This window comes from Lissotriton vulgaris, chromosome 2_2, assembly GCF_964263255.1.
Source record: "Lissotriton vulgaris chromosome 2_2, aLisVul1.2, whole genome shotgun sequence".
Classification (NCBI taxonomy): domain Eukaryota; kingdom Metazoa; phylum Chordata; class Amphibia; order Caudata; family Salamandridae; genus Lissotriton; species Lissotriton vulgaris.
In genome coordinates, this window is record NC_141688.1 from 333901427 (window position 1) to 333927358 (window position 25932).

Sequence of the window (25932 nt, forward strand, 5' to 3'; positions counted from 1 at the left end):
GGGCCACCCTTCCTTGGTGCCTCGACCGGCACCACGAGAACCCATCTGCTCCCTCACGGAGCAGCAGCATCACGGAGCCCCCCCAGCCCTCTTGACTCACCGGGCTGTTCTCGACGGGGGCTCCTCTTCGCCCGGTCTCCCTCCCTGGGACCGGGTCTTGTCACCGGCAGCGGGCGGGGCTCTCCTTCGTTCGCGGTGGGGCAGGCACCGCCAATGTGCCTCGCGCCCCCGCCGCAAGTCTCCGCCTGCCGCTCCTCCTTCACTCGGGGCTCCCTCGGCACACGGGAGCCCCAGCAGCGGACCACACGCCTCTTCAGAGGCCGCCGGGTTCCCTCAGATCACGGGAGCCCGGCCGACCCGCCGCCATGCTTCTCCTCCGCCTCATCCCTCCTCTCGCTGCAGGTCACGAGCGATGGGCCAATCCCATTGCGGCTCCTTCGGCGAGCCCCCAGTGACGCCAGAGCCTCTGGAGGCGTCTCCACCAACCGGAGCGCGACTCTCCGGGGCAGCGGCCAATCAGAGCGCGTCTCTCCTTGGGTCTCGGCCAATCCGGTCGCGGCCCCTTCGTGGTTTGTTTTCACCGCAGCAGATCGAGGTGGGCACTCGTAGATAATTAAATCAATGCAGGCAGGAATCCTCAGCGCATCCAGCGCTATAAACGAGCCGGAAAAGCGCTCCTAAGCGCTGCAAAGTCCAGAGAAGGCGCTCTCAAGCGCTTGGGGGAAATGAAGCGCCCCAGAGCTCTAGACAGCAGGCAGAGCGCTCCCAGGCGCTCAGGGGGAAGCACAGTGCCTCCAGGCTCTAGAAATCAACTCCAGCGCTCTCCCCAGGAAAAGGCAGCTTCTCCATGCTGCCAAGGTCCCAGAGCTTCCCCAGGGGCAAAGCCAAGTCCCCCCTTCAGCCCAGGCAGGGCAGAAGGGTCCCCCAGGAGTCCAGGAATCCAGGCACCCAGGGGCTGGGCAGCGCCCACCCCTGGTAGATCCAAGTCAGCCACAAGAGCTAGAACAAGAACAAGTTGGAAGGAGACACAGCCCCTTCTTATACACAGGAATGCCTTTGAAGTACTTCGTGCAAGGGGCCCCGAGTACTGGAATGTTTCTGGCTTTCGTCTTCCTGACAGCTTCAGGGCCAGAGGTGACAGTGGGCCGTCAGGATGGAGAGCCAGCAGGGTGGGCGACAGGCACGGCCCGGCACCACCAGACGCTCTTTCCTCCCATCCCTGACAGCAGAGGGGCCTTTCATCCACGGCTGACTCAGACCCCCTCCTCTGGGGCCTTGCAGACCCTGCAGACCCTGTCCTACTCAAACCGGACAGTCCATCCACCAGCAGATCCAGGCACTCCTGGGCAGACTCACCAGCCAATCACACGCCAGAACTAACTTACACAAATATACCAACTTCCAAAAGTAGTACTTCCAGACTAGGCACAGTCATGCCGCATACATCATTTTGCAGCACTCATTCTCACGAGTTTATACATACCAAACTCGACCCCTGCACTCCCCACACAACAGGAACTACCATGGGCATACATATTCCCCATTCATTCCTATGGGAGGGCAGGTCACTCACCCTTCATACAGAGAGCTCCAGCACTTTACACTGTACCACAGTGAAAAAAGTGCGCAGAGGCCTAGAATCACCAACACCAGGTTCCAGAAACAGGCTAGGAAAAAGCAAAAAGTCTAGGGGTGAACCTTCCCAAAGGGCCGGGTCCAACAAAAGGTTTTTAATTTTGTGTTTTAAAATGCCGCTTTTAGAAAGTAGTCATTTTTTACTTAACCATCATGTGTGCATCTGCCTGTCTGTGTATTCACTGTCTACCTTTCCTTGGTGACTTATAGCCAGGCTGAATAGACCTTTCTGCATTTAGAGTGGTGGGGGGAGTTTTCACTAGCACCTGAATAGGCTGTGTCTGCTCTGCAAAATGCTGTCTCCACCTCCTGTACTAAAGTTGGACCAGGGAGGACAGAATGATTTTCACTGAATCTAGAGACTTTCTACCTCAAACATCAAAGGGAAAAGTAGTATAAATATTGGGTCCCTGATGCCAGAATTTTAGAACTTGTTTGGACTAAGGAACCTGCCAAGAAGAAGAGGTGGAGAAGCTTTGAGGAGGAACTACCACTTTGATGTGTACTTTGCAGTGTTGGCCTGCAGTGGCTGCTTCTGTCTTGGGCAGTGAAAGGACTGGGCTGGGCTTTCTGCAACTTATTATCCTGAATTTCTCCCAGGGATTGAGGTAGAGCTTGCCCCCTGTTCAAGAAGTCTCAGGAACAGCAAAGACTTCAAGATCCTCTGTTACCATCACTGGTATTAGAAGGTGGTTCTGACACTAGGTGCCGCCCGGATTTTTCGTTTTTTGAGTACCCAATTGTTAAGCTTTTACTGTGGAGGAGCCTCATAATCTGGGACTCACCCACAGTGAACTCATAATGAAGGAGACTGTATGGAGATTTTACTGGTGTCCCCCTGGCTTGACTAGGCCGCTACGCAGCAGCTGGAGTATGGGGCACCGGGCTGGTTACATGCAGACACATGTGTACATGCGTGTGCACACGTGTAGGGGCTGCGCAGATGAGATTCCTAGCGTGCGTAGTCCAGGAGCAGGTACAAATTGAATGGTGTGGCAGGACTTAGGCAGAATTGGGTGGTGACATGGAATAGGCTTTATACACTGGAAAGAAACATGCCAGGGAAAGTCAGTGTGTTTTACTGTGTTTTCACTTCATTATTCCCCTATGGGGATGTGGGGCCCATGGCTAGAGTAACTTCCATAAGGTCTACAGATTCCAGACACGCACTAAAGTCCATTGTAGCAGATGTGAAAAGAAGTATTTTGCGAGACCAAAGTCAAATTTGAACTGCTTTTGGGTTGTCCAGAAATGTCATATTTCTCTGAGTCCCTGGCTGGGGTCTGGCCCTGGCAGGTTAGATTAATGACCTTTCTTTCCAGAGCAAAGATCTTCCCTCCAAGGAGAAAAGATAGGTGGAGCTACAAGCCAATCCATGGTCGCTGGGTGCCAGGCACCAAGTTGAACCAAGGTGAAGGCAGCACTGGGGGAAGGGGGACCATGTGACCAGAGACACTGGACGACTCCATTTTGAACAACCCAGAGGCTGGACAAGAAGAAGGGAGCAGGGGTAGGGAAGTGATGTGTAACTGCTTGGTAGGATACTCAGAGACTTCCTGCCAGCCCCCTAATCACCTTTTAAAAAGTACTTGCAAAGGAAGAGAAGCTCTCTCTGGGGTGTGGTCTGCAGAGGCAGAAGGTGCTGGAGCCTGGCACAATGGGCAGTTAGAAGGAGCACCCCCTTGACTGTCACAGGAATCTGAACAGCGTCAAGAGAAGAGTCCAGGATCAGTGAGCAGCCGCCTGGTCCCCTGCGCAAGCAGAAGAGTGGCGCAGGAGAGGAGGAAGGCGAAAGGCTGGCGCAGGGAGCCAGGTAGGACAGCTTCCTGCAGAATGGGACCCTCTTGAAGACTCCGAGGGCGAAGGAGAGTGCTCCCAGTAGGCTGGGTGGCGCCACCGGGAGCAAGAAGAGCCAGAAATGGAGAAGATCGGACCCCCAGGAGCTCAGATAAGGCCCCTGGAAGGTAGGCGATCTTTGACCTTTCATGAGACCAGCGACGTAGCACCTGGGGCTCCGCCGCCGGTCTGTAATGGGTACCCGGGGTGGGTGAGGTCCCGGGGCCTGCCTCCAAAGAAGTAAAGCGGAGGTGCCAGGAGCCCACCCTGGCCCCCGCTGAACACTAAGCCGGGGAGCGCCGTTGCGCACCCTTGAAGAGTTGCAAGGGGTGGGGCCCGGAAGCCCAACTCCAGGACCCATGTGAGGGGGCGGGAGGCGCTGTCACGCCCCCCCACCCCCGCGAGAGAACTGGAGGGGGTCTGGAACCTCATCCCAGGGCCCCGAAGTCAAGCCGGGGCGCGCCGATGCGCTTCCTGTGGAAATGCCCAACCGGGGGCCAGGAGCCCACCCTCGCCCCCGCAGAGGTGCAGGAGGGGGGAGCGCCGTCGAGCCTCCCCTCCGAAGATATCCAGGGGCCCAGGAACCCATCCCCAGGCCCCGACGACGAGGAGGAGGCTGGGGGAGTGCCGCCGCACTACCCCGAAGTCCCGACGGGACTGCTGGAGTCTGCATCTGCCCGCCAGAGCGGGCAGACCAGAAGTGCTCGGCTGGCTCCCGCGGCAGCACCGAAGAGTGCTGGCCATGCGGGGAGCCGGTGGGGACAGCCGGGGTTGGGCTCCCCAGGCTGCCCTCCAACACGGAGGAGGCAAGTGGGGTTCCCGGGTGGGACCAGGATGCCAAAAATTGGCAAATCAGCCAGGGGTGGGCTCCCCGAGCCGCATGTACTCACCTGGGGTCCGGGTGGAACCGGGCACCCCAACTTGCTAGGCATTTGGGAGTCTGCCGTTTTTGTGCTTGGTGGCCCCCCCAGAGGAGAGGGGTCACCCTCAATGGTGAAAGGCGCTGGGGGGAGCTGCTAGAGAAGCGCAGTGTCCCCACTGCACAAAGATTTCAAAGGAATAACCCCTCAAGGGGAGAGCCAACAATTATCACCTTCTGGGCTGGAACTTTTGTTTTTCAGCTGAGGGTGTTTTCAAAATTGGGTCAAGGAGTGAAGAGCTGAGGGGTGGATGTCTGGAAGAAGGCATCCCCTGGAGGTGAAGAGGTGTAATTACACCAGAAATGCTTTTACTAATGTTATTTCGTATAGAGGGACTGAAGGTCACATGTGTAATGTGAAGTACTGGTGTAAGGTGATGTCATAAGCAAAGTGGGGTTAGGTTATCAGACATTCCTGCTAGGGTCTCTGGCTGTATATGCATAATCCTGTGATCATCTGTGATGCCTTTAGGGGCTGTAATTGGAATGCATTTTTAATGATATCCAAATGTTATGAGAACTATCATTATAAAGTGGTGCTTAAACATGTATTCTCTTACTGCTGCTGTTAGGTGAGGAACAACCCAGACTGGTAGCCCTTCAGATGTAGAGGTGCATACTTTATGGTCAGTAGGAGATGCTTAGTCAGGGTTATGTGTCACCAAGGCAAGTGTACCCATTTTTAATGCTGGTTGACGTAATGGGGTGGGTCGCCACTGGGATGGTGCCAGTGCGCTGGGCCCATGCCCCAGGTTATGGTCCACTAACTGCATTGGGGGCTAGATGATGTGCATACATGGGAGTGGTGGTACTAGACCCCACTCCCCTGCGGGAGGGGTGGAGATGTCATGCAATGTTACAAAGTAATTCCAACAGCTTATGTATATTTGTAAATTGGTGCATGCTATTGAGTAGTGTGTGTGTTTAATAAATGTACTCTTACTTTTATAAAGCAAAGTACAGACTGGACAATCAATTATTGAGTGTTATTTTTGCGCACCTGCAAATGGAGATTACTAGCCCACACCACCTCCCTTGAGTAAGCCTCAGACTGCTCTGCAACGCTACCCTCTGGGAGTCAGGCTCTACAATTGGGTGTTTGGTTCCCAGTGAAGGACAAATGTAGTCATGTTATTTGTGCAGGCCTCACTTATTTCTGCCCATTTTCCCATTCTCTCCCTCTGCTCCTTCACTCGTTTTCACTCGTTTTTCTCCCCTTTCTATCTTTCACCTTTCTGCACCTCTGCTCTTTAGTGCCTTATTTCTGCCCATTTTCCCTTTCTCTCCCTCTGCTCCTTCAATCGTTTTCACTCGTTTTTCTACCCTTTCTATCTTTCACCTTTCTGCTCTTTTCTGCATCTCTGCTCTTTTGTGCCTTATTTCTGCTTATTTTCCCTTTTTTCTTTATCCCTTCTTTCCTCCCTTTACCTTTCCCCGCCGCTGCAGCCCCCGCGGCCCCTCCCCCCCCCCCAGCACGACCGGCCCAATCCAGCTCCCCTCCCCGCTCCCGCCTCCCAGCTGTCCAGCCCTCCCCGACCCCTACTTAATGGCGGCCACTTGGCTGCGGGCACGCCGCTGGTGCACCGAAGGCGCGTCAAAGGCAAGCACGTCTGCGCCCGTCTGCGACCCGTCCGCGACCAGCACCAGGAACCCTGGACCTCCGCCCCGCCAACGCTACGACCCAGCAGCACTCCACGCACTCAACCCAGGCTGCAACAACAACTGCAAGCTAGCTTCACCAGCCGACACCCATGAACCCTTCAGCTGTCACCGCTGCCGGCACACTTGCAGCACCGCCAAGAACACGGATCCAGCACAACCCGTCCACAAGAACACAACCGAACCGAAGACCCTGCAATGCATCCTCCTTAAAGTCCGATCCCTCCACAAACACGCCACAGACATCTGGGACCTCCTCAACAGCACCACCCCAGATGTAGCATTCTTCACCGAAACCTGGACCAACACCACCTCGGGACCGGACATCGCCATCGCCATCCCCCAAGGATACAAGATCTCCAGGAAGGACCGCCCCACCCACCCAGTAGGAGGAATCGCCATTGTCCACAAATCCAGCCTCCACCTGAGCACACTCCCTGACGAGTCCACAAAACTGATGGAACACCATTACTTCAAGATACTGGCCAGCCCCACCGCCGCCCTCCGAGAAACCCTCATCTACCGACCCCCTGGACCGCGCGGACCCTTCGCCAACTCCATCACGGACATTATCTCCCCGCAGGCCATTGCATCCACCAACTACACCCTGCTGGGAGACCTCAACTTTCACCTCGACAATCAACTGGACCCCAACACCACATGCCTCCTGGACAACCTCCACAACATTGGACTCCGCCAGATCATGACCGAGCCCACGCACTCAGCAGGACACACCCTCGACCCCCTCTTCACTACAGGAAACTCCATCACCTTCAGCCACACCACCGAACTCCCATGGACCGACCATCGTTGCGTCCACTTCACCTTCAGAACACCCACCATCCACAGACACCAGCACCTGCTTCTACAAAGAAACTGGACCAAAATCACCGATGACCAGCTCACCTCCTCACTCAACAACTCCACCCCAACCATCGTGGAAAACAACGACCCCAACACCGCAGCCCAAACCCTGCATAGATGGATCTCGGACAGCACCAACACCATAGCCCCGTCAAGAAAAACAACAATACCCGTGCCAAGAAAGCCAGATGGTTTACCACCGAACTTCGAGAGTCCAGGGGCACATGCCGCCGCCTCGAAAAGACCTGGAGAAACACCAAATCCACAGAAGCCCACAACAACTTCAGAGCCGCCACCAACACCCACCATCAACTCATCAGAGAAACAAGGAAAAAAGCGATTGAAGACAGAATCTCCACCCACGCACAGAACAGCAAAGAACTCTTCAACATCATCAAGGAGTTCGCCCAACCTACCAGCGAGTCTACCGACATCCCTCCCTCACAAGACCTCTGCGACAAACTCAGCATCTTTTTCCACCACAAAATCAAGAGCATCTACGACAACTTCGACGAAGACAACCAACACACTGAACCCTCACCAACCACCCCCGACACCCGGAAACCAGCGATTGATGACTGGACAGCCCTCACCACGAAGACACACTGAAGAAAATGAAGTCAATCCACTCAGGGGCCCCCACGGACCCCTGCCCCCACTACATCTTCAACAGAGCCGCCAACACCATCGCACCCATGCTCTGCCACAACATCAACCGCTCCCTGGCGACCGCCTCGTTCCCCGACGACTGGAAACACGCCGAGGTCAACCCCCTCCTGAAGAAACCCTCAGCGGACCCCACCGACCTCAAAAACTACAGACCCATCTCCCTGCTCCAGTTCCCAGCGAAAGTCATCGAGAAAGCCATCAACAGCCAACTCGCCACATTCATTGAAGAACACAACTTCCTCGACTCCTCCCAATCCGCCTTCAGAAAAAACCACAGTACAGAAACCGCCCTCCTCGCCGCAACAGACGACATCCGCACCTTACTGGACAAAGGAGAAACAGTAGCCCTCATCCTCCTCGACCTATCAGCGGCGTTCGACACAGTCTCCCACCGGACCCTAATACGCAGACTCTACGATGCAGGAATCCAGGACAAGGCCCTCGACTGGATCTGCTCCTTCCTCTGCGGCAGGACGCAGCGGGTCAGACTCCCCTCTTTCCTCTCGAACCCCACACCTACCACCTGCGGAGTCCCCCAGGGCTCCTCCCTCAGCCTGACGCTCTTCAACGTCTACATGGCTCCACTTGCCCCCATCGTCAGAACCTACAGACTCAACATCGTGTCATATGCAGACGACACCCAGCTCATCCTCTCCCTATCCAACGAGCCCAACACCGCCAGATGCAACTTTCGAGAAGGCATGGAAGCCGTCGCCAAATGGATGAAAAACAGCTGCCTACAACTAAACACCAACAAAACAGAAGTACTCATCATGGGCCCAAACCCCTACACCTGGAGCGACACCTGGTGGCCCACCGCCCTCGGAAACCCGCTAACCCCCACAGACCACGCACTCAACCTGGGAATCATCCTGGACTCCGAGCTCAAAATGGACCGCCAGATCAACTCTGTCTCATCTTCCTGCTTCCACACCCTCCGCCTCATTCGTAAGACCTTCAAATGGATCCCCCTCGAACACCGAAAGACAGTCACTCACGCCCTGGTCACCAGCAGACCCGACTACGGCAACGCACTCTACGCAGGAATAAACAAAAACCTCATCCGCAAGCTACAGAACATCCAGAAGGCCGCCGCAAGACTGGTCCTCAACCTGCGAAAAACACTGCCACATCTTCCAGCACCTACACACACTCCACTGGCTCCCCGTCGAGGCGAGAATCACCTTTAAGATGCTCACCCACGCACACAAGGCCCTCCACGGCACCGGACCAGCATACCTGAACAGCCGACTCAAATTCCACGCACCCCAAAGGACCCTACGATCAGCCCAGCTTTCCTACGCCGTGGTCCCTCGCACCAGAAAGACCAGATCGGGAGGGCGTTCCTTCTCCTTCCTCGCGGCCAAAGCATGGAACGCCCTTCCGCTCCACCTCAGACAGACAACATCGCTCCCCACCTTCGCAAGAAACCTCAAAACCTGGCTCTTCGACAGACCCCCTCCTTGATGGAATGGAACCTGCACCTCCCCCCCCACCCCTAGCGCCTTGAGACCCTCACGGGTGAGTAGTCACGCTTTAACAAACTCCTGATTGATTGATCGTTTTCCAACAACTGGGAACTGTGTGCTTTGTACTGAAAAAGAAGAAAAAGCAACCGAAAAACATCAACGAGCCCGCTGCCGGCTCTGTGAACTGTTGGAACCGCAGACAACATGAACTTGCTTTGCACCACAACCCTCATCTCACCGGGAACAATGCCACCACCGAGCTGCTGCTTGCACCACACCCTGAGGGCACCGCACCGCTTCACTTCACCGCCCTGGTATCCCAAAAGATGGCACTCCACGCCGACATCAACGTCACATTCTGCACCATCGCCTGGGGCACTGCTCATAAGTTACCCAACACAGGGCCCCATCCCACACCACAGACTTGGCCTACCCAGGTCACTGATTCCAATTTGTCTACCAAAGACATCACTTCAGCAACGAGGCTGCTGCTTGCACCATGACCTGCCAGCACCACGACGAGCACCAGTCCACTTTGCACTGCAGCCCTAGTCTCACCAACGCTGCTGGACGCCGTCACCGAGCTGCTGCCTGCAAAGTGACCTAAGGGCATAGCATGCAGCACCGCTCCACTTCACTCTGCTGCCCTGATGCCTGCCGATGCTCCAGACTTCAACCTCACGGAGGTCGACCTACAACATGAGTGACTTCAAGGGCCTGAGGACTTCTGCAATAATCTCGGACGCCTGCCGATGCCGCATCTTCAGATCTCATAGCAAGGTTAACCTCTTCGGTGCTCATGACGAGCCCAGCTTGTCATGAGTCACAGTGGAGCTGTGCTCATGACGAGCTGGACAATAACGGCTGCGCTCCGCCCACGTGCGATTGATTCCCCACCTGTGTAGGCAAATTAATCAGTGGCGGGGTCGTGACGACCCCAGCGCGTCATGAGCACATCTCCACTTTGACTCATGACGAGCTGGGCTCGTCACAAGCACTGTGGTGACGCAGTGTTCTTCCATGTTGGTAGAGTAGATGAAAATGTCATCAATATAATCTATAAATACCACTGACCTGTTGATAACGTCCAGCGGGGATGATGGAGGGCAGATAGTTTTCCACCTTCCCTTTACACTGCCACACAGGGAGCAAAGGCGAATATCTCACTGCCCTGGGAGAAGTATGGCAGGGAATGGGAGAAAATAATAAAAAACACTGGATGGAGAATGCACCTGTCAGATCATCATCAAACATCACTCTTGATGACGTACACAGTGTGCAAGAGAAAGAAAAAATAAGACCTCTGCATGCAAGCTTTCCCTTGAGTAATGCAATCTAATCACCAAACAAGCAGAACTCACATTCCCTGCATCAACCAAGGCATCAAGTCGAGGGCAAGGTCTGATCACTAGAAACTGACCAGAGGTATAGAAGGAATCAGTAGTACATTGCTTATAATGAGCAAAACAAGTTTCAGGAATGTTTTCCAAGATTCCAGCCACTGTGTGCGTATTACACAACACAAAGCAATTCTTCTGTGAATACAGCCCAAGCACCAACACACTCCCAGCACTTATCTGTCAGCGGGCAGTAGAGCTCCGTGTTACGTCACAGGAGCTGTGCGAACTGTAAAGGGCAGGGCACGGAAACAATCCGGTTCCCGCATAGCCCCTAAGCAGGAAAAACAACACGGCTTCCTCCGTGAAGCCGCGTGTGCAGAAAGGAAGGAGTCTGCAGAAGGCTGGAGCCGCAATGAGGACAGACGCCACAAAGACAGCGTGTGAGCAGGAGGCAGCTGGAACGACTTCCGTATCCGGGTAGAACCCGTAAATTCAAAAAGAAAACACAAAGGTAGGTCTGTGATTCCAGGAACTGGAACGACAAGCACAGAGCAGCGGTGCGTACCGGATATATGCTGCCATCTCGCATCAGCTGATCTCCTGCCACTTTCTGAGCATACCCCAAAAGGATGCTAGGTAACTTCGTTCCTGACCCATGCATTTCCAAGTCATGCGGCAGTAACCTGATGAGAGAAGTATGTGCCTGTATTTACCCCTCCAGCTATGATCGTGACACCAAGGGGTGCGGGTGTTCCGACATCAAAGCTGGCACGCAACGGTCATCCAGAACTGTTGGATTTGATTGTTCACGGTACAGTGATAGCCCTGGAAGGAGCTATCAACTTCAAGGAACTGTATTTTAAGTCTATTGTTGCAAAAATGTTATTTTGATTACTGTATGTTGAATTTCTATCATTTTAATTTTGTTTTACACTGATAAATGCTGCAATTTTTCTAAAACTGGTGTGGTGTCCTTTTGTAGTGTTCTTACAGTATTATTGTGTGATATGTGCTAATGCTTTACACATGTCCTCCGAGATAAGCCTGACTGCTCGTGTCAAGCTAGCAATGGGGTGCGCAGGGGCTTTAGACGTGTAATCCCCTCACCCGGACTAGAAGGAAAGGTCCCTATTGGGACAAGGTGTATAAATTTGCCAACTCGGAAACCCCATTTCTACCATTCAGATGGACATTAGACTGTATCATATTAGACAATGATATCTTTAAGACAACGGTAGGGAGCAAAAACACATTTTCTGAAGTTCATATTTAGTGATGCTAATAATTTAGGTATCATTTCGGAAAGTTTAGAGGCTTTTTAAGTATTAAGAAGATGTTGATCCTCACACCTATGACTACACTACATCTGTTGACTCCATGTTTGCTTGGTGCTTCATGGAGAACGGATCAAGTGGCACCCGCAGCAGGGTAAAGGCGGCACACATTGATTTCACTTGTTTCGCAGTGTCCACATAACGAGAAGAGGAAAAATACATTTCTCCTCTTTTCAAATCATGAAGATGGAAGATAGAGGCAAAGACCGATAGAGGCAAAATGAGTTAGGTTAATTTGTTTCCTAAAATATATTAGGACTGGCGCTGCGTTGATAAAACTTTTACTTGTGTAAAATGATTTATATAAAAAGGCATTGTCATTATGTATGTATGTTTAAGATGGTCCCAGAATCTATGTTGATATTTTTCACAGCAGCAAAATATTTTCTGTAATCTTTTCAGAAAAAAGTATTTGGTTCATTCCATAAAACACAAGCAACAAAACAGTGCAAATAGTGTTTTTTTTTATACCAGTGCAAAGTTCTTTTAATATGTTATGTTATGTTATATCGATTTATAAAGTGCACGTATACCCGGAGGTGTCTTGGCGCTACGGACAGTGGGGTATGTTCTTGCATCTAGTTGTGAAACAGCCAGGTTTCCTAAAGGACATGAGGGTAGGGGCGCTCCTAAGTGCAAGAGGAAGGGAATTCCAGAGCTTAGTGGTGTGAAAGTGAAAGCTGCGGCCGCCCCATTGTAAGGTGCGGATTTTAGGCTCCCGAAGAAGTTTAGTGCCGGAGGAACGTAGATGTCTGGTGGGCTCGTACCAGGTGAGCAGATTCTGTAGAAAAACCGGGCCTTTTTGGTTTAAGGCTTTATAGGCTAGGGAGAGAGCCTTGAATTTGATCCGCTGCTCCACCGGGAGCCAGTGCAGTTTGCGAATTTCAGCAGAAATCGAGTCATACCTGGGGATGTTGGATAGTAATCGTGCTGCTGACTTTTGTACACTTTGTAGTTTTTTCAAACATTGTTTCTGTACATTCCCCAGAAGTCTGTTACAATGGTCTAGTTTTGACTGGATTAGGGATGTCACTACCGGTTTTTTTTGTGTCTACCGGGAGGTATGGAAGGACTTCCTTACTTTCTTGATAAGGAAGTGACTGGCTGAAACCGTGGCGTCTGTGTGTTGGATAAAGGAGAGTTTGTGATCCAACCACACCCCTAGGTTCTTAGCTTTTAACACCGGTTTTGGGGGCTCGCTTAGTTCTGAAGGCCACCACAGGTTTCCCCAACTGGGTAGTAAGTTGCCAAAGATCAGAATTTCGTTTTTTTCCGAGTTTAATTTGAGGCAGTGTGTGTTCATCCATTGGTTGATGGAGTGCATATAGTTTAGAAATTGTAGGGTGGGCCTCATTTTTTGTAGGCTGTTACTACGATCTCATAGGATGTAAGGCTAAAACCAAAACTCTGAATTAGAGGGCCAGCTCCGAAACATACACATTGAAGAGTGAAGGGCTCAGCAAGGAGGCCTTAGGCAAACCACAAGGAAGGGTGTAAGGGTCTGAAAGAAATGTGTCGACCGAAACTGTAAGCTTCCTGTCTTTCAGAAAGGAGGACAGCAGGACCAATGCAGAACCCCCTACCCCTAACTTCTCGAGCCGCTCATGCAAGAGAGAGTGGTCCACCGTATCAAAGGCGGCTGACAGATCGAGGAGTATTAGCACCGCTGTGCCGCCTCGATCCATCACCGCCCTGATTTCTTCAGTGGCCTTGATAAGTGCGGTTTCGGTACTGTGTTCGCGACGAAAGCCAAACTGGGAGGCATCTAGCCCCCACGTAACTCCCTCTTGGAAGTTCTTATCTATCGCCCCCCAGGGGCTTTGGGCCAGTTCTGCAGTTCCCTCCTGGAATCCTCCTTGGCCATGGCCAGTACCCTGCCCATTTTTTTAATCTTAGGGGACCTTAATGTCCACTTCGGTAATAGTAAGGACAACACTACCTCAGAACTGATTTTAGACCTGGCAGCCCATCAACTCCACCTACAGAACGACCAACCCACGCATACTCTTGGGCACTTGCTTGATCCCATCTTCTGCAACATTCCTGACCTCAAAGCGAGAGCACCTATTCCATTGCCTTGGTCCGACCACCTGCTTATCCCCTTTAGCTGGTGGATCTCGACCACTCCACCTCCCAACCAAGCTCCGGGTAGACTCTCTCGTCCCTGGGCCAAACTAGATTTTGGCAAATGGAAGCAGGTCCTGGAGCGTTCTAGGCCTAACTATGAAACCAAACCCGCAACAGCAGATGCCGAATTTTCTTCTTGGATTGAAAACTCCCTCGATACCGTACTCCCCAAAAAACCGTATCTGAAACCCTGGATAAAAAACCTACCTCCCCATGGTTTACACACGAGGTCCGCCTCCTAAAAAAACTCTGTAAGAGGTCTGAAAGAGTGTGGAGGAAAGACTTTGACCCTAACAGCAAGAGGGATTATAAACTGGCTATCCTCAATTATAAAAAAGCTCTAAAAGCTGCGCAAACAGCCTTCTTCAATGAAAAAATTAGTACTGCATCCTGCTCGTCCAGAGAAACCTTTCAAATTGTAAAAAGACTTTTAAAAACCCCGGAGCCTATATGCACGAGTGATCTCTCGGACAATCATTGCAACGAGTTAGCCACCTATTTTGATCAAAAGATCCAAAACATCCTCCACCAACTCCCCCCTCTCACCTCTGTGGACCCTCCACATCTCTGCCTGATGCAGGCCCAGAACCTGAATACAGGACTAGACATGTTCACCCCCATCAGTGAGGACATCCTGTCTCCCATCCTCCAATCACTTAAGAGTGGCTCTCCGCATGACCCAGCCCCAGTCAAGAACTTAAAACAGGTAGCACCCATCCTCCTTGCTTCGATGGTGAACTGATCAATGCCTTACTAGCAGACGGAACAGTACCCCCCAGCTGGAAGAAGGCGGTGGTCAGGGCCTTACTCAAAAAACCTAACCTGGACCCCCGAAACCTGACTAACTTCAGGCCGATCTCTCTCCTTCCATGCATCAGCAAGATGGCTGAAAAATGTATTAACGGCCAGCTGTCCAATTACCTGGAATCCAATGAACTGCTCAAACCTTCACAAACAGATTTTCGCCCGGGCCAGGGCACTGAGACAGCGATGGTGGCGGTTGTCGAAGAGGCTAGGAAGATCATCGATGCAGGAGGATCAGTGGCAGTGATCCTCCTGGATCTTAGTGCGGCCTTCAAAACCGTCAACCACCATATCCTGGCTCAGCGGCTCAGAGACCTTGGTATTTCAGGGTCTGCCCTGTCGTGGTTAAAATCTTTTCTTCACTGTTGCTCCTTCCAGGTGGCAGAGGGTGACTACATCTCCAAAGAGACCCCTATACGCTGCGGAGTGCCGCAGGGCCCAACGCTCTTCAACGTATACATGTCTCCTCTTGAAAAAATTGTCACCCCCCACAGAATTAAACTTCTGACATATGCGGATGACACCCAGCTGGTTGTCTCTCTTAGTCAGCAGGAAAATCCTACCATCGATTTGTACTACTGTCTGAGAGATATAGTCAGCTGGATGGATAGGACCCACTTGAAACTCAACAGCGATAAAACGGAGATACTGGTGATGGGCAATCAGTCTCACTTCCGTCCGGAATCCTAGTGGCCCATGTGTATGGGCCTGTCTCCAACCCCCAAATCAGAGATCAAAAGCCTCGGGATTTGGCTTGACCAAAACCTCACCTTGAACACCCAAGCAAGGAAAACGACAGGAGTCTGCTATGGTCTCTTGCGCAACGCCCGTAAGATTCTCCCGCTGCTCCCCTTTCAGTCAAGAAAGCTCCTTATACAGGGCCTCATTCTTTCCAGACTGGACTATGGAAATGCCCTGTATCTTGGCGCGCCGAAGAAAGTGACAACAAAGCTCCCGGTAGTGCAAAACGCTGCCGCCCGGATTCTTACTGACACCAAGAATCGCTGCACGGCCAAACCGGCCATCAGAGCACTGCACTGGTTGCCCGTCTTGCAAAGAGTGCAGTTCAAGGCCCTCTGCCTAACCCACAAAATTCTCCACGGGAAAGCCCCCCCTATCCTTAAAGACCTCATCGTTCCCTATACTACCTCCAGAACCCTCCGATCCTCCAATACCCACCTAACCTTGCCACCCAGGATCAAGAGGTCGCGCTCCGGAGGCCAGCGTTTTTCTTACAACGCTTCTAAACTGTGGAACGCACTCCCTCTTGACCTCCGTGCCCAACCTAATCTCTTGCCTTTCCGGAAACTTCTAAAGACTTGCCTGTTCCCGTAACTTCCCTCTCCTGTTCTCGCCTGATCTTCTGTCAGCGCTGGGACGCTTGCGAGCAGCCATGCGCTTTCGAAATCTTTTAACATTAACATTAACTAGCAAGCTGTTCTCATTAATGAATTGGGTCAGCTGGGAGTTCATGATTTTATCGATTATTTTAGCCGGTAGTGGCAGCCGAGCTATGGGTCGATAGTTATTGGGGTCTGAAGCATCCAGAGAGGGTTTTTTTTTTACAAAGGAAGGATGGATGTATCTTCCCAGATGGAGGGAAAGGAACCTGAAGTGAACATAGAATTGAAAATGTCAGTTAAGACTTGGACTGATCAGTTCGGCATATTTAAGAATTTTTGGTGGACAGGGGTCAGTAGGGGACCCAGATCTAGAGTCTTGGATGAGTTTAGCTACTGTGTCCGAGGAGATCGGTGAAAAGGAGAGAAGTGTGTTGGCGTTGGGTTCTCTTGTGATAGGTTCCCTTGGGGAGGGAGAGGTGGAGCCTGAAAGTTTTAAAAAATATTCATTACTTTTGTTTTAAAAGCGGCTGCGATGTTATTGCATAACTTTTGGTCACTCTTCATCCCTGGGGGTTTTGCAGGAGTGAGTTTATTCACCACCGCAAAGAGTTCTTCGGCTGAATTTTTAGCTGTTTCGATCTGATTCATGTAAAAGTCTATTATTTTGCTTATCAGATGGCGTTTGTATTGAGCTAGGGCTAATTTGTATATTTCTTTTTCATTCGGGCAGTAATTGGCCCGCCAGCGTCTTTCTAATTGTCGGCAGAGCTGTTTTTCCTTCTGAAGATCATCAGAGAACCAGGGTGCTGAGGGGTTATGCCTGTTACTAAATAGTTTTTTTAAAGGTACGAAGGAGTCGTTCAGCCTTTTAGTATATAATGGGGCTGTGGTCTCGGGAGGCCCAGCTGGGAATGGAGAGACTGTCTGTCCATTAAGTCCCAGTTTCTTTTTATTGTGGCCGGGGTCTTAACTGTCTCAGTGGGACTTAGGGGGGGAAAGGGTAAGTTAAATTCAATGAGCGAGTGGTCAGACCAGGTTAAAGGCAGGGTTTTGGTAGGGACAAGATTGTTGACTGATGTGAAGATGCCGTCAAGTGTGTGCCCTGCTTCATGAATAGGGGTCTGGACTTTTTGTGTGAGGCAAACTGCTTCCAAGGTTTCTAATAGAGCTGCTGTCTTTCTATTTAGCTTATCCTCAAGGTAAAAATTAAAATCACCTAAGATGGTGAATCGTCATTTTGTAGGGTTGGCTCAAGCAGGCCGTCGAGATTAGAAGTGAACTTGCTCCTGTAGCCTGGTGGCCGGTATAAGAGCATACCCTGAAATGTCTGTAGCTCTAGATGTGGAGAATAAAGGCCTCGTAGGACACAATCTGGCACAGGGATTGAGAGGAAAGCATAATGCTACACAAGAAGAGCTGCCAAAACTATGTCCACAAACAAGCTTTCAAAGGTGCCACAACCATGGACATTGGATCCAAAACATGGGAGCAGATGGGAAAGCGATCGTGTCCAATACTTTCAGATGAGAGAAGATCAACACCGAACGACTCACCACAGGGAGGGCCAGCAGGAGCCCTACTCTCAAAGTCACCAAAGTCCTCAGAGCACAGCTCCTCTGCTTCCTCTGGTCTTAAGGAAAAGACAGACGAGGCGATCAGCGGACCTATTGGGAAAAGAAAAGCAGTAAACACTGTGAAAAAGAAAATCACACCAGTATAGCTACTGCGAAGAGAATGTGAATGGAGAGCCTCCCTGTCGCCAAAGTCACTGAGTAGCAAACAGAAATATCAAGTGGAAGATGTGAGGTAAAGGTAGATATAAAACAAACAGTCGCTTTCATGTGCCGGGGCTTTGTTTATCAAACCTGCAGCATCTGTGGCCCAAGCCTTTGCCACGGTCCTTCCCAATTTACAATGCTTTGCTACTCTAGGCTACAGGTTTTTCTTTCAGCCTTCAATTCTCTCTGTAGCACAACCACCCAGTCAATGTTGACACATTTGTAAAACCCGATTCATCAAAATGTAATCTTAGTGTATGAGAATGAAGCGATTACTCCTCGGCCACAAAGAAAATTACTTTACGGTGGGAGAGGAACAAGCTAGCTAAGTTTCAATGTCTCATCTTTGCCTAATTGCAATGAATCTACCTCAAATGCATTGATTCAAAAAATGTGCTAGTGAAAAAGCACTATTTATGGCCCAACTGAGAAATAAATCTGAGTGAATGTAGCAGAAATCTCTTGCAATGGTGAGGGTGGAGAGAAGATGACATGCAGGTGGCGTTCAGTAGGGTAGAACATATGCACAATTGAGAAGAGAGAATTTGTACATGGAGGCAAGGATAGAGGACGACAAACATGCCTAGAAAGGATCCGTCACAAGAGTCTTGAGCACAGGAAGCATCAGATATGCTGATGGGGCACAGATATTCTTAACTGAGCAATGGAATAAGGCACAATCTGACATTGAGAGATGGAGAATACTATGAGAAATGTGCAACACAATCCAAACCAACAAACATCATTTTATTACAAATTTAATACAGGTGCAGCTATTTAAAAAAAAAAAAGCCCATGTGCAACAAATTTGGCAAAGATTCTATGTCAGGACCGGAGGCAAAGATTCTATGTCAGGACCGGAGGCAAAGATTCTATGTCAGGACCGGAGGCAAAGATTCTATGTCAGGACCGGAGGCAAAGATTCTATGTCAGGGCCGGAGGCAAAGATTCTATGTCAGGACCGGAGGCAAAGATTCTATGTCAGGGCCGGAGGCAAAGATTCTATGTCAGGACCGGAGGCAAAGATTCTATGTCAGGGCCGGAGGCAAAGATTCTATGTCAGGACCGGAGGCAAAGATTCTATGTCAGGGCCGGAGGCAAAGATTCTATGTCAGGGCCTGAGGCAAAGATTCTATGTCAGGGCCGGAGGCAAAGATTCTATGTCAGGGCCGGAGGCAAAGATTCTATGTCAGGGCCGGAGGCAAAGATTCTATGTCAGGGCCGGAGGCAAAGATTCTATGTCAGGACCGGAGGCAAAGATTCTATGTCAGGACCGGAGGCAAAGATTCTATGTCAGGGCCGGAGGCAAAGATTCTATGTCAGGGCCGGAGGCAAAGATTCTATGTCAGGGCCGGAGGCAAAGATTCTATGTCAGGACCGGAGGCAAAGATTACGCTTCTCCAACTTTACTGCAATTGTTTTCAGAATCCAATTAAAATACTAAAACAAAAAATATACAAACTACACTTCCCATAAACCCATTAACCAATCAGGGCAGACCGCCCCTACATAAGAAGTCATCCAGAATGGCACGTCCTCGTTCTTTGCTGCTGTAGACTGAGCTAAGTACCTTCACCATGTCTCTATTGAAGCCCTATGTGTATTTTTCAGTTTGGAAGTTGTATTGGGTGTGTTTTGGCTTTTGTTACAGGCCTTGGGATCCTGGGCTGATTTGTGCGATTGCCAGCATGCTGTCTACCCCACGCCCTTTGTCCCGGCTGCCTGTTTGGACAGTCCTCCTTCTAATTCTCAGCTCGGCCAGCGAATCCCTGCCTCCGCGTACTTGGAGAAGCGGTGCCGAACAGTAGGTCACTAGGTAAGTTGACCCGGCTATTTCCCCCCAGCTAACACGGCTATGGCATCATTTTGGCAGGTTGTCCCTGCTGCTTGGAATCCCAGGTGGTCAGCTGCAAATTTCGGCCCGATTTGCAGGCTTATACACATCTCCTTAAGGGCAGAAGTCCCATTCATGAGTCACCGTCTGACACACTGTCACCTCTGGCCCTAACTCTAATCAACACGACGATGACTCTCCGACCCGTCGCTCTCCCCACCCCATCTGACGCTAGTCATGTGCTTTCAAAGAGAGACCGGCTTTCCTGGCCGCTAATCCTTCTCAGGCAGACCTCCTTGATTTTGAGCTTGATGAGATTGTCCACGTCAGATCCAGTAACTGAACCCCTCGCCCTGAAAGGGTTACTTATTAGCACGCAAACATTTTGACAAGAAGGTACATGCCAGGCTCTGCACTGAATGCCCATGGTCTACTTTGCAGGACAAGGTGTTGGACAAACCAGAGGTGGATATGAATATGAACACGTTCCTTAAAAGTTTTCAAAAGACACCTAGACGGGTATTGACAGGGCTTTGCTATTGTTAGACATATCATCTTTAGGGTGGTCTTCCCCAAAACATTTTGCATGCTTACCTCTTCTTTTTGCTAATTCTTTTTGTTGGCCTTCAGACTCTGAGCACTTTACCACTGCTGACCAGTGCTAAAGTGCATGTGCTTCTCTTGTAAACATGATAACATTGGTGTATACACAATTGGAATATTTAATGTACTTGTAAGTCCCTTTTAAAGTGGTACACTATATACCCAGGGCCTGTAACCTAAATGCTACTAGTGGGCCTGTGTAGTGACCGGGTTTTTGGCTCTACTTCTGAGTGATGGTGACTTTAAGCTTGCTACCATCCTAAATCCCTATTCTTGGCTTGTGTTGGTCCTTTTCAGGCCTTTTTCCAGACCTAGAAGCATAAACTAGAGGATAGCTGCTGAAGGACTGGGTTATTTAAGACCCAGCGGTGCCAGGGGACAACACCTGAAACCTTCGTGGGTAACCTGCTCCGGCGTACGAATGACAGAGACACGGGACACTTCCTTCGGCGTCAAAGATTCGAGGTTTATTTACTGCAGGGAACACAGAAGTCACAGGAAGTACAACGAGTGTAAGTTCGAGGAGACTGCTTCAAATTGCTACTGTGGATCGCTCCTTTTATACAGATTTCTCCCATAGGGTTACATGGTACACAAAGGTTTACAACTCGGTTCCCATAATTATCCCCGAGAGGGGTCACTTTGATACATTCAAGGTCCGGAGCATAAGTGCGGAAACATTTGGCGGTTCCCAACTGTAAAAACCCATCTTCCCACCATTAGTACATTCCAATCGGCAGTAAAACAGATCGAAGAAGGAACAAGGACAGGTGCAGAGGAAGATGGAAACAGTGGGGAGATCGAAAAGAGTGTAAAAGGGGAGGTATCGGGAAACACGAGCTACAGGCATCAAAGGGACGTGCCTAATGAGATGCACGGCTGGGACAATAGACCGGCACGGCAAGATGAGCCTCGAGCGGGGCCATCTGCCTTACAGTATCATCCCCCTCATCATAAAGACATTTTCAAAGGACATGTGTCTTCCGCGGATGTTTTGGGAATCCCAGGGTCGCGAAACGGACGACGTCCGTTCGCTGGCTACTTGAGGGCAAGAAACAAAATGGATGCTGTATCTAAGATGGAACCCGTGGGTACAGATGAATAACCCACATAACAAACGAACGGTTTAAGTTAGCACAGCGAAACTGCGCACACTTATTAAACTCGTCATTTGCGGTTCGTAGATACCAGACTCGACCATATTCGTGCGAGTCGAGAACACCACTTACAATCGTCACGGAACCTCAGACGCTCCTTTTGCCCTCATGTAGGCAAGCACTAGTCGGAATCATACTCGATATTCATCAGACCATCTAGATGTTGCTGTAACATAGCTCTGTCCAACCGAGTCCCCTTGGTAACAGGTGGCTGTCTTATACACGTTGTAGCACAGAGGCCACATAAGGCGGGACCACACTGCACACAAAGGCAACACGTAAACAGGAATGCCACAACAACTCCGATAATCATCAGAATCTTCCAACCCCAAGTCGACATCAGGCCCCAAAACCACCCAAGTAGCGTCCAATCCCCTACATCCACGTGTATGGATTCAGAGATCTTATGCAACTTTGAGATGGCTTGATAGACGGTCGGAGCGTTATCTGGAATGAAAATACAGCAGCTCGAATGGATCACCTTACAAACCCCACCTCGATCTGCTAAGATCACGTCTAAAACCATACGGTTTTGTAACCTCATAAGCCTATCCGCCTGAAGTTCTGTGGTGATATTACCAAGGGCACCGGCAGTAATATTAGCTGTTGATTCCACCACCCGAGTCAACTGTCTCAGGTTCCTACTATTAACCATAGGCCCCCAAAACGGGAGGAAACCCTTGAAAAAGTCTCCTGCCTCTTGACCGGCAGTGTCCTCTTCGCTAATTACGCCTCTCACAACTCTAGTTTTGTGATAGTCTGCGTCTACAGTAAACGTCGGAGGCAACAGATTTGCGATAAAACATGAGCCCACAAAGTCGGAGGGCAACCATGCATACGCACGATCATGGCAAACAAAGTATGTACCCTTGGCAGCCAGAAACACAGGGGACGAGACCATCGGCAGAATGTAATTCTCGGTGCAAGCACTCTCTCCAAGTCGGGCTTTCGATCTTCGGCCACGACCCATTAGACAAAAATTACCAATGTGGGGTACGACCCATATCGGAGGCGAGCTTTTAAGCTGTTTTTCACTCGTGAGCGCACTATACTCGACCTTACTCAGGACCCTATAGGCTTGTACCTCTTCCTCTGGGATGAGCGACGGCTCATAGATATCTCTATCTAAATCTTCTATCGCTATAGACAAAGGCTTATGATACGAGCCAGGGCCAAAGTAGGGAGAACGTGGCTCTCGACTGGGATACGAATCTAGTGCTCTTCGAAACATTGTTTGGAATGCTCGAGCTGAACCCTGGGAACTATACGGTAAGACCAGATATGGAATTCCCTTATCCGTGGTATGTGGCATCAACCCACACACCCAACAATTAGTAGTATTAACCACTAACTGGTGCTGATGAAGGAGCTGAATAAAGGAATTATTTCGGAATTCTGCACGTCTAGCCTGCTCGTTCGGGTAGGATATGGAAAGAATGAGGGGATGCAGTAGAGGTAAGTTTAGGGTCAGAAGTAGGAGTAGGTATGGCAGAAGGTAAGAAGTACGACATCATGTAATACACCCCACCCGCCAATAGTGCAGAAACAGTCAAAAGCAATACGAACATTTGAAACATAAAACATTTGGAACGAATAAGTTGTTGCAGTTTGAATCTTTGCGCCTGAGCTTCTTCCAAGTCCATCAGCTTTGAAAACGCCATCCCCTATGACCGTCCGCAACGTTTCTTGACGCACTTCGTTCTGTGTAGCAGTAGTCAATCCCTAGGAGTTCCCAGGAACCGACGGTCTTTAACCTAGCGTCAAGACCTACTAACCAGAAGGAAGTACACGCGCGGCCCTACGGCCTTTATTCACAATGTATATGAAAAATGTCTCTCAGCTGTGGAAGCAAAAATACATATGGAACAAAACTCAATATATACAAAAATAATTACAATGATACGGGTGTTCAGACTGATCGTGGAAAACGGGAAATGCAATTGTCAAGAGACAAAACGAAATCTTTTTATTTGTCCTTAGTGCTGGAACGCAAAAAATATCGAGTTTTCCCAGGACGTGTATGTTCATCAAACAAAGGATCCGATGAGGGAACAGAGTCCTGCTGATCAGTCGAATGTTCCGGTCTTGAGTCTTTTGGTGGCGAATGTTCAACAATGTCTTTCTGCTGCACTGAGGATTCTCCGACAGGTTGTGCGTCGCTAAAAGGTACAAAAGCCGGCAATCCTTCGGATTCAGCTGAAGCAATGCCCCTCCTCACCCACGAGTCTGCCGGTAAAGGTATAGGAACTTTCTTTGTATGGGTGGCATGCACCCAATTTTTTCGGCCTTCTAAACGGACGGCAGTTCTCGTGGCAAGGAGGACCTGGTAGGGTCCAGTGAAACGGGGTTCCAAATTCTTCTTACGGGCAAAGTTGCGGGTTACCACCCAGTCTCCGGGCTGGAGCTGGTGGCCTGGACCCTCCGTCTGTGTCGGCAATGCTTCGTAAACCTGTTGGTGAATTAACCTCAGTTTAGCAGTCAGATCATGAAGATAGTCAATCAACATTGGATACTCAAGACTAGAGAACACACCCGGTCTAGGGACCCCCCAGACATTCGCAGGACGACCGAACACTATTTCATAGGGACTAAGCCCTACTCGGGACTGTACGGTTGCCCTAGTTGACAATAAAGCTAAGGGTAAGGCATCAGGCCACGAAAGACCAGTCGTAGCCTGAATCTTCGCTAGCTTCAGTTTAAGGGTGCCGTTATACCCTTCAACCAAACCAGCTGACTGGGGATGATTGGCGCTATGGAATTTCTGATTAATTCCAAGGCCCTTACACACACTCTTCATCACACTCCCCACAAACTCACTTCCGTTATCAGACCATACAATCCGAGGCATTCCATACCGAGGAAAGTATTCCTTCAGTAGGATTTTCGCAGTCGACAGGGCAGTATTGTCTTTAAGAGGGTAGGCTTCAATCCATCGGGAGAACGCGCAAACCACAACTAAAACATATTTCAGGTTGTTGCATTGCTCCATATGGATGAAGTCTAATTGAATCACCTCAAAGGGACATGTAGGGGGAGCAAAATGGCCAGGAGGAGTTGGGGTTCCCTTACCAGGATTGTACAACATACATACCATACAATTCTTAACCAACCGTTCAGCACATTTCGTGATACCATCATTCTTCCACACATGGGACAGCAACTTACAAATACCTTTCACACTAATATGTGCTAACCCATGCGCCATTTTCACAACAGCTAGCACATACGCATCTGGCAACATCCATCTCTTATGTTCCGACAAATCAACCCAACAACCATTCGCATCCAACTTTCCCATACTTTCTTTCCACTTCGTCTTTTCTGTCTCGGTGGCCTCATCTTGAATCGCTTTCACACTCTCGATAGTGTCCTCACACATACTAGTCTCTGTAGGCCACCTAACCGAACTCGTCACATACATTCTAGTGCTAAGGTTCCGGGCAGTCTCCTTAGCAATCTCATCCGCAAATGCATTACCACGACCAACATCATCCGTCACCTTACGATGTGCACTACATTTAACAATCGCTACCTGCTTAGGCAACGTAAGTGCATCCAAAAGATCATTCACAAGTTGTCCATGCTGAATCTTCGTACCATGCGACGTCATGAAACCTCTCTCTCTCCACAATCGTCCAAAGCTATGGGCGACTCCAAATGCATATTGGCTGTCGGTAAACACATTCACACGTTTCCCTTTCGCCAACACACACGCTCTTGTTAGAGCGATCAGCTCTGCAGCCTGGGCAGAGTTCTGATTCAATCTCGCAGTTTCCACGACAGTATTCAAAGTTACAACAGCATACGCAGTAGTCACATCACCATTCGGCAATTTAAAGCATGAACCATCCACATACAAAGTTCCATCTGGATTTTCCAAAGGAGTGTTTTTAAGGTCCACTCGACCTTTTGTTTCCTCTTCAGTCCTCAGATAGCAGTCATGGGCTGCTATTTCATCTGACTCTGTGCTAATTGGTAACAAAGTCGCCGGGTTCAGAACATTGCAACGTTTTATCTGAATATGACTTGCCAACAGCGTCAACTCGTACCCAGACAACCTCGCACTCGTCAAATGCTGAGTTTTCGTACGATTCAAAAGAGTGTCGACCGCATGCGGAACCATCACCGTAAGCATATTATCCATGACCAATCCTGCTGATTGTCGGATGGACACCGCAGCTGCCGCTGTTGCTCTCAAGCAACTCGGCAATGCTCTAGCTACCGGGTCCAAGGTCGAGGAAAAATATGCACATGGACGTTGCTTACCACCAAAAGGTTGCGTTAAGACACTCAAAGCACAACCTTCCCTCTCGTGAACATATAATGTAAACGGCTTGCTGTAGTCAGGAGTACCTAACACAGGAGCCGAACACAATGAGTCACGCAATTCAGAAAAACTCTTCTGACATTCTTCCGTCCATGGTAAAGGAGTTGAAACATCCTTGCACGTAAGAGCCACCAATGGTTTCGCTAGCAATGAAAAGTTTGGAATCCATTGCCTGCAATACGACGTGATACCTAGAAAGGCACGTACATCTCTTTGGGTTGTTGGCACAGTCAT

The 25932-nt window shown here is 50.1% G+C and overlaps 1 protein-coding gene across 1 annotated transcript in view; it reads right to left on the reverse strand.

Annotated features, from left to right (window-relative positions):
• Positions 1-25932, reverse strand: part of LOC147729427 (uncharacterized) — a 326741-nt gene that overhangs the window by 219234 nt on the left and 81575 nt on the right. Inside the window, exon 3 of the mRNA XM_086959847.1 lies at positions 17553-17663. Coding sequence (XP_086815973.1) covers positions 17553-17663 — 111 coding nt within the window. The remainder of the gene's footprint in view (positions 1-17552; positions 17664-25932) is intronic.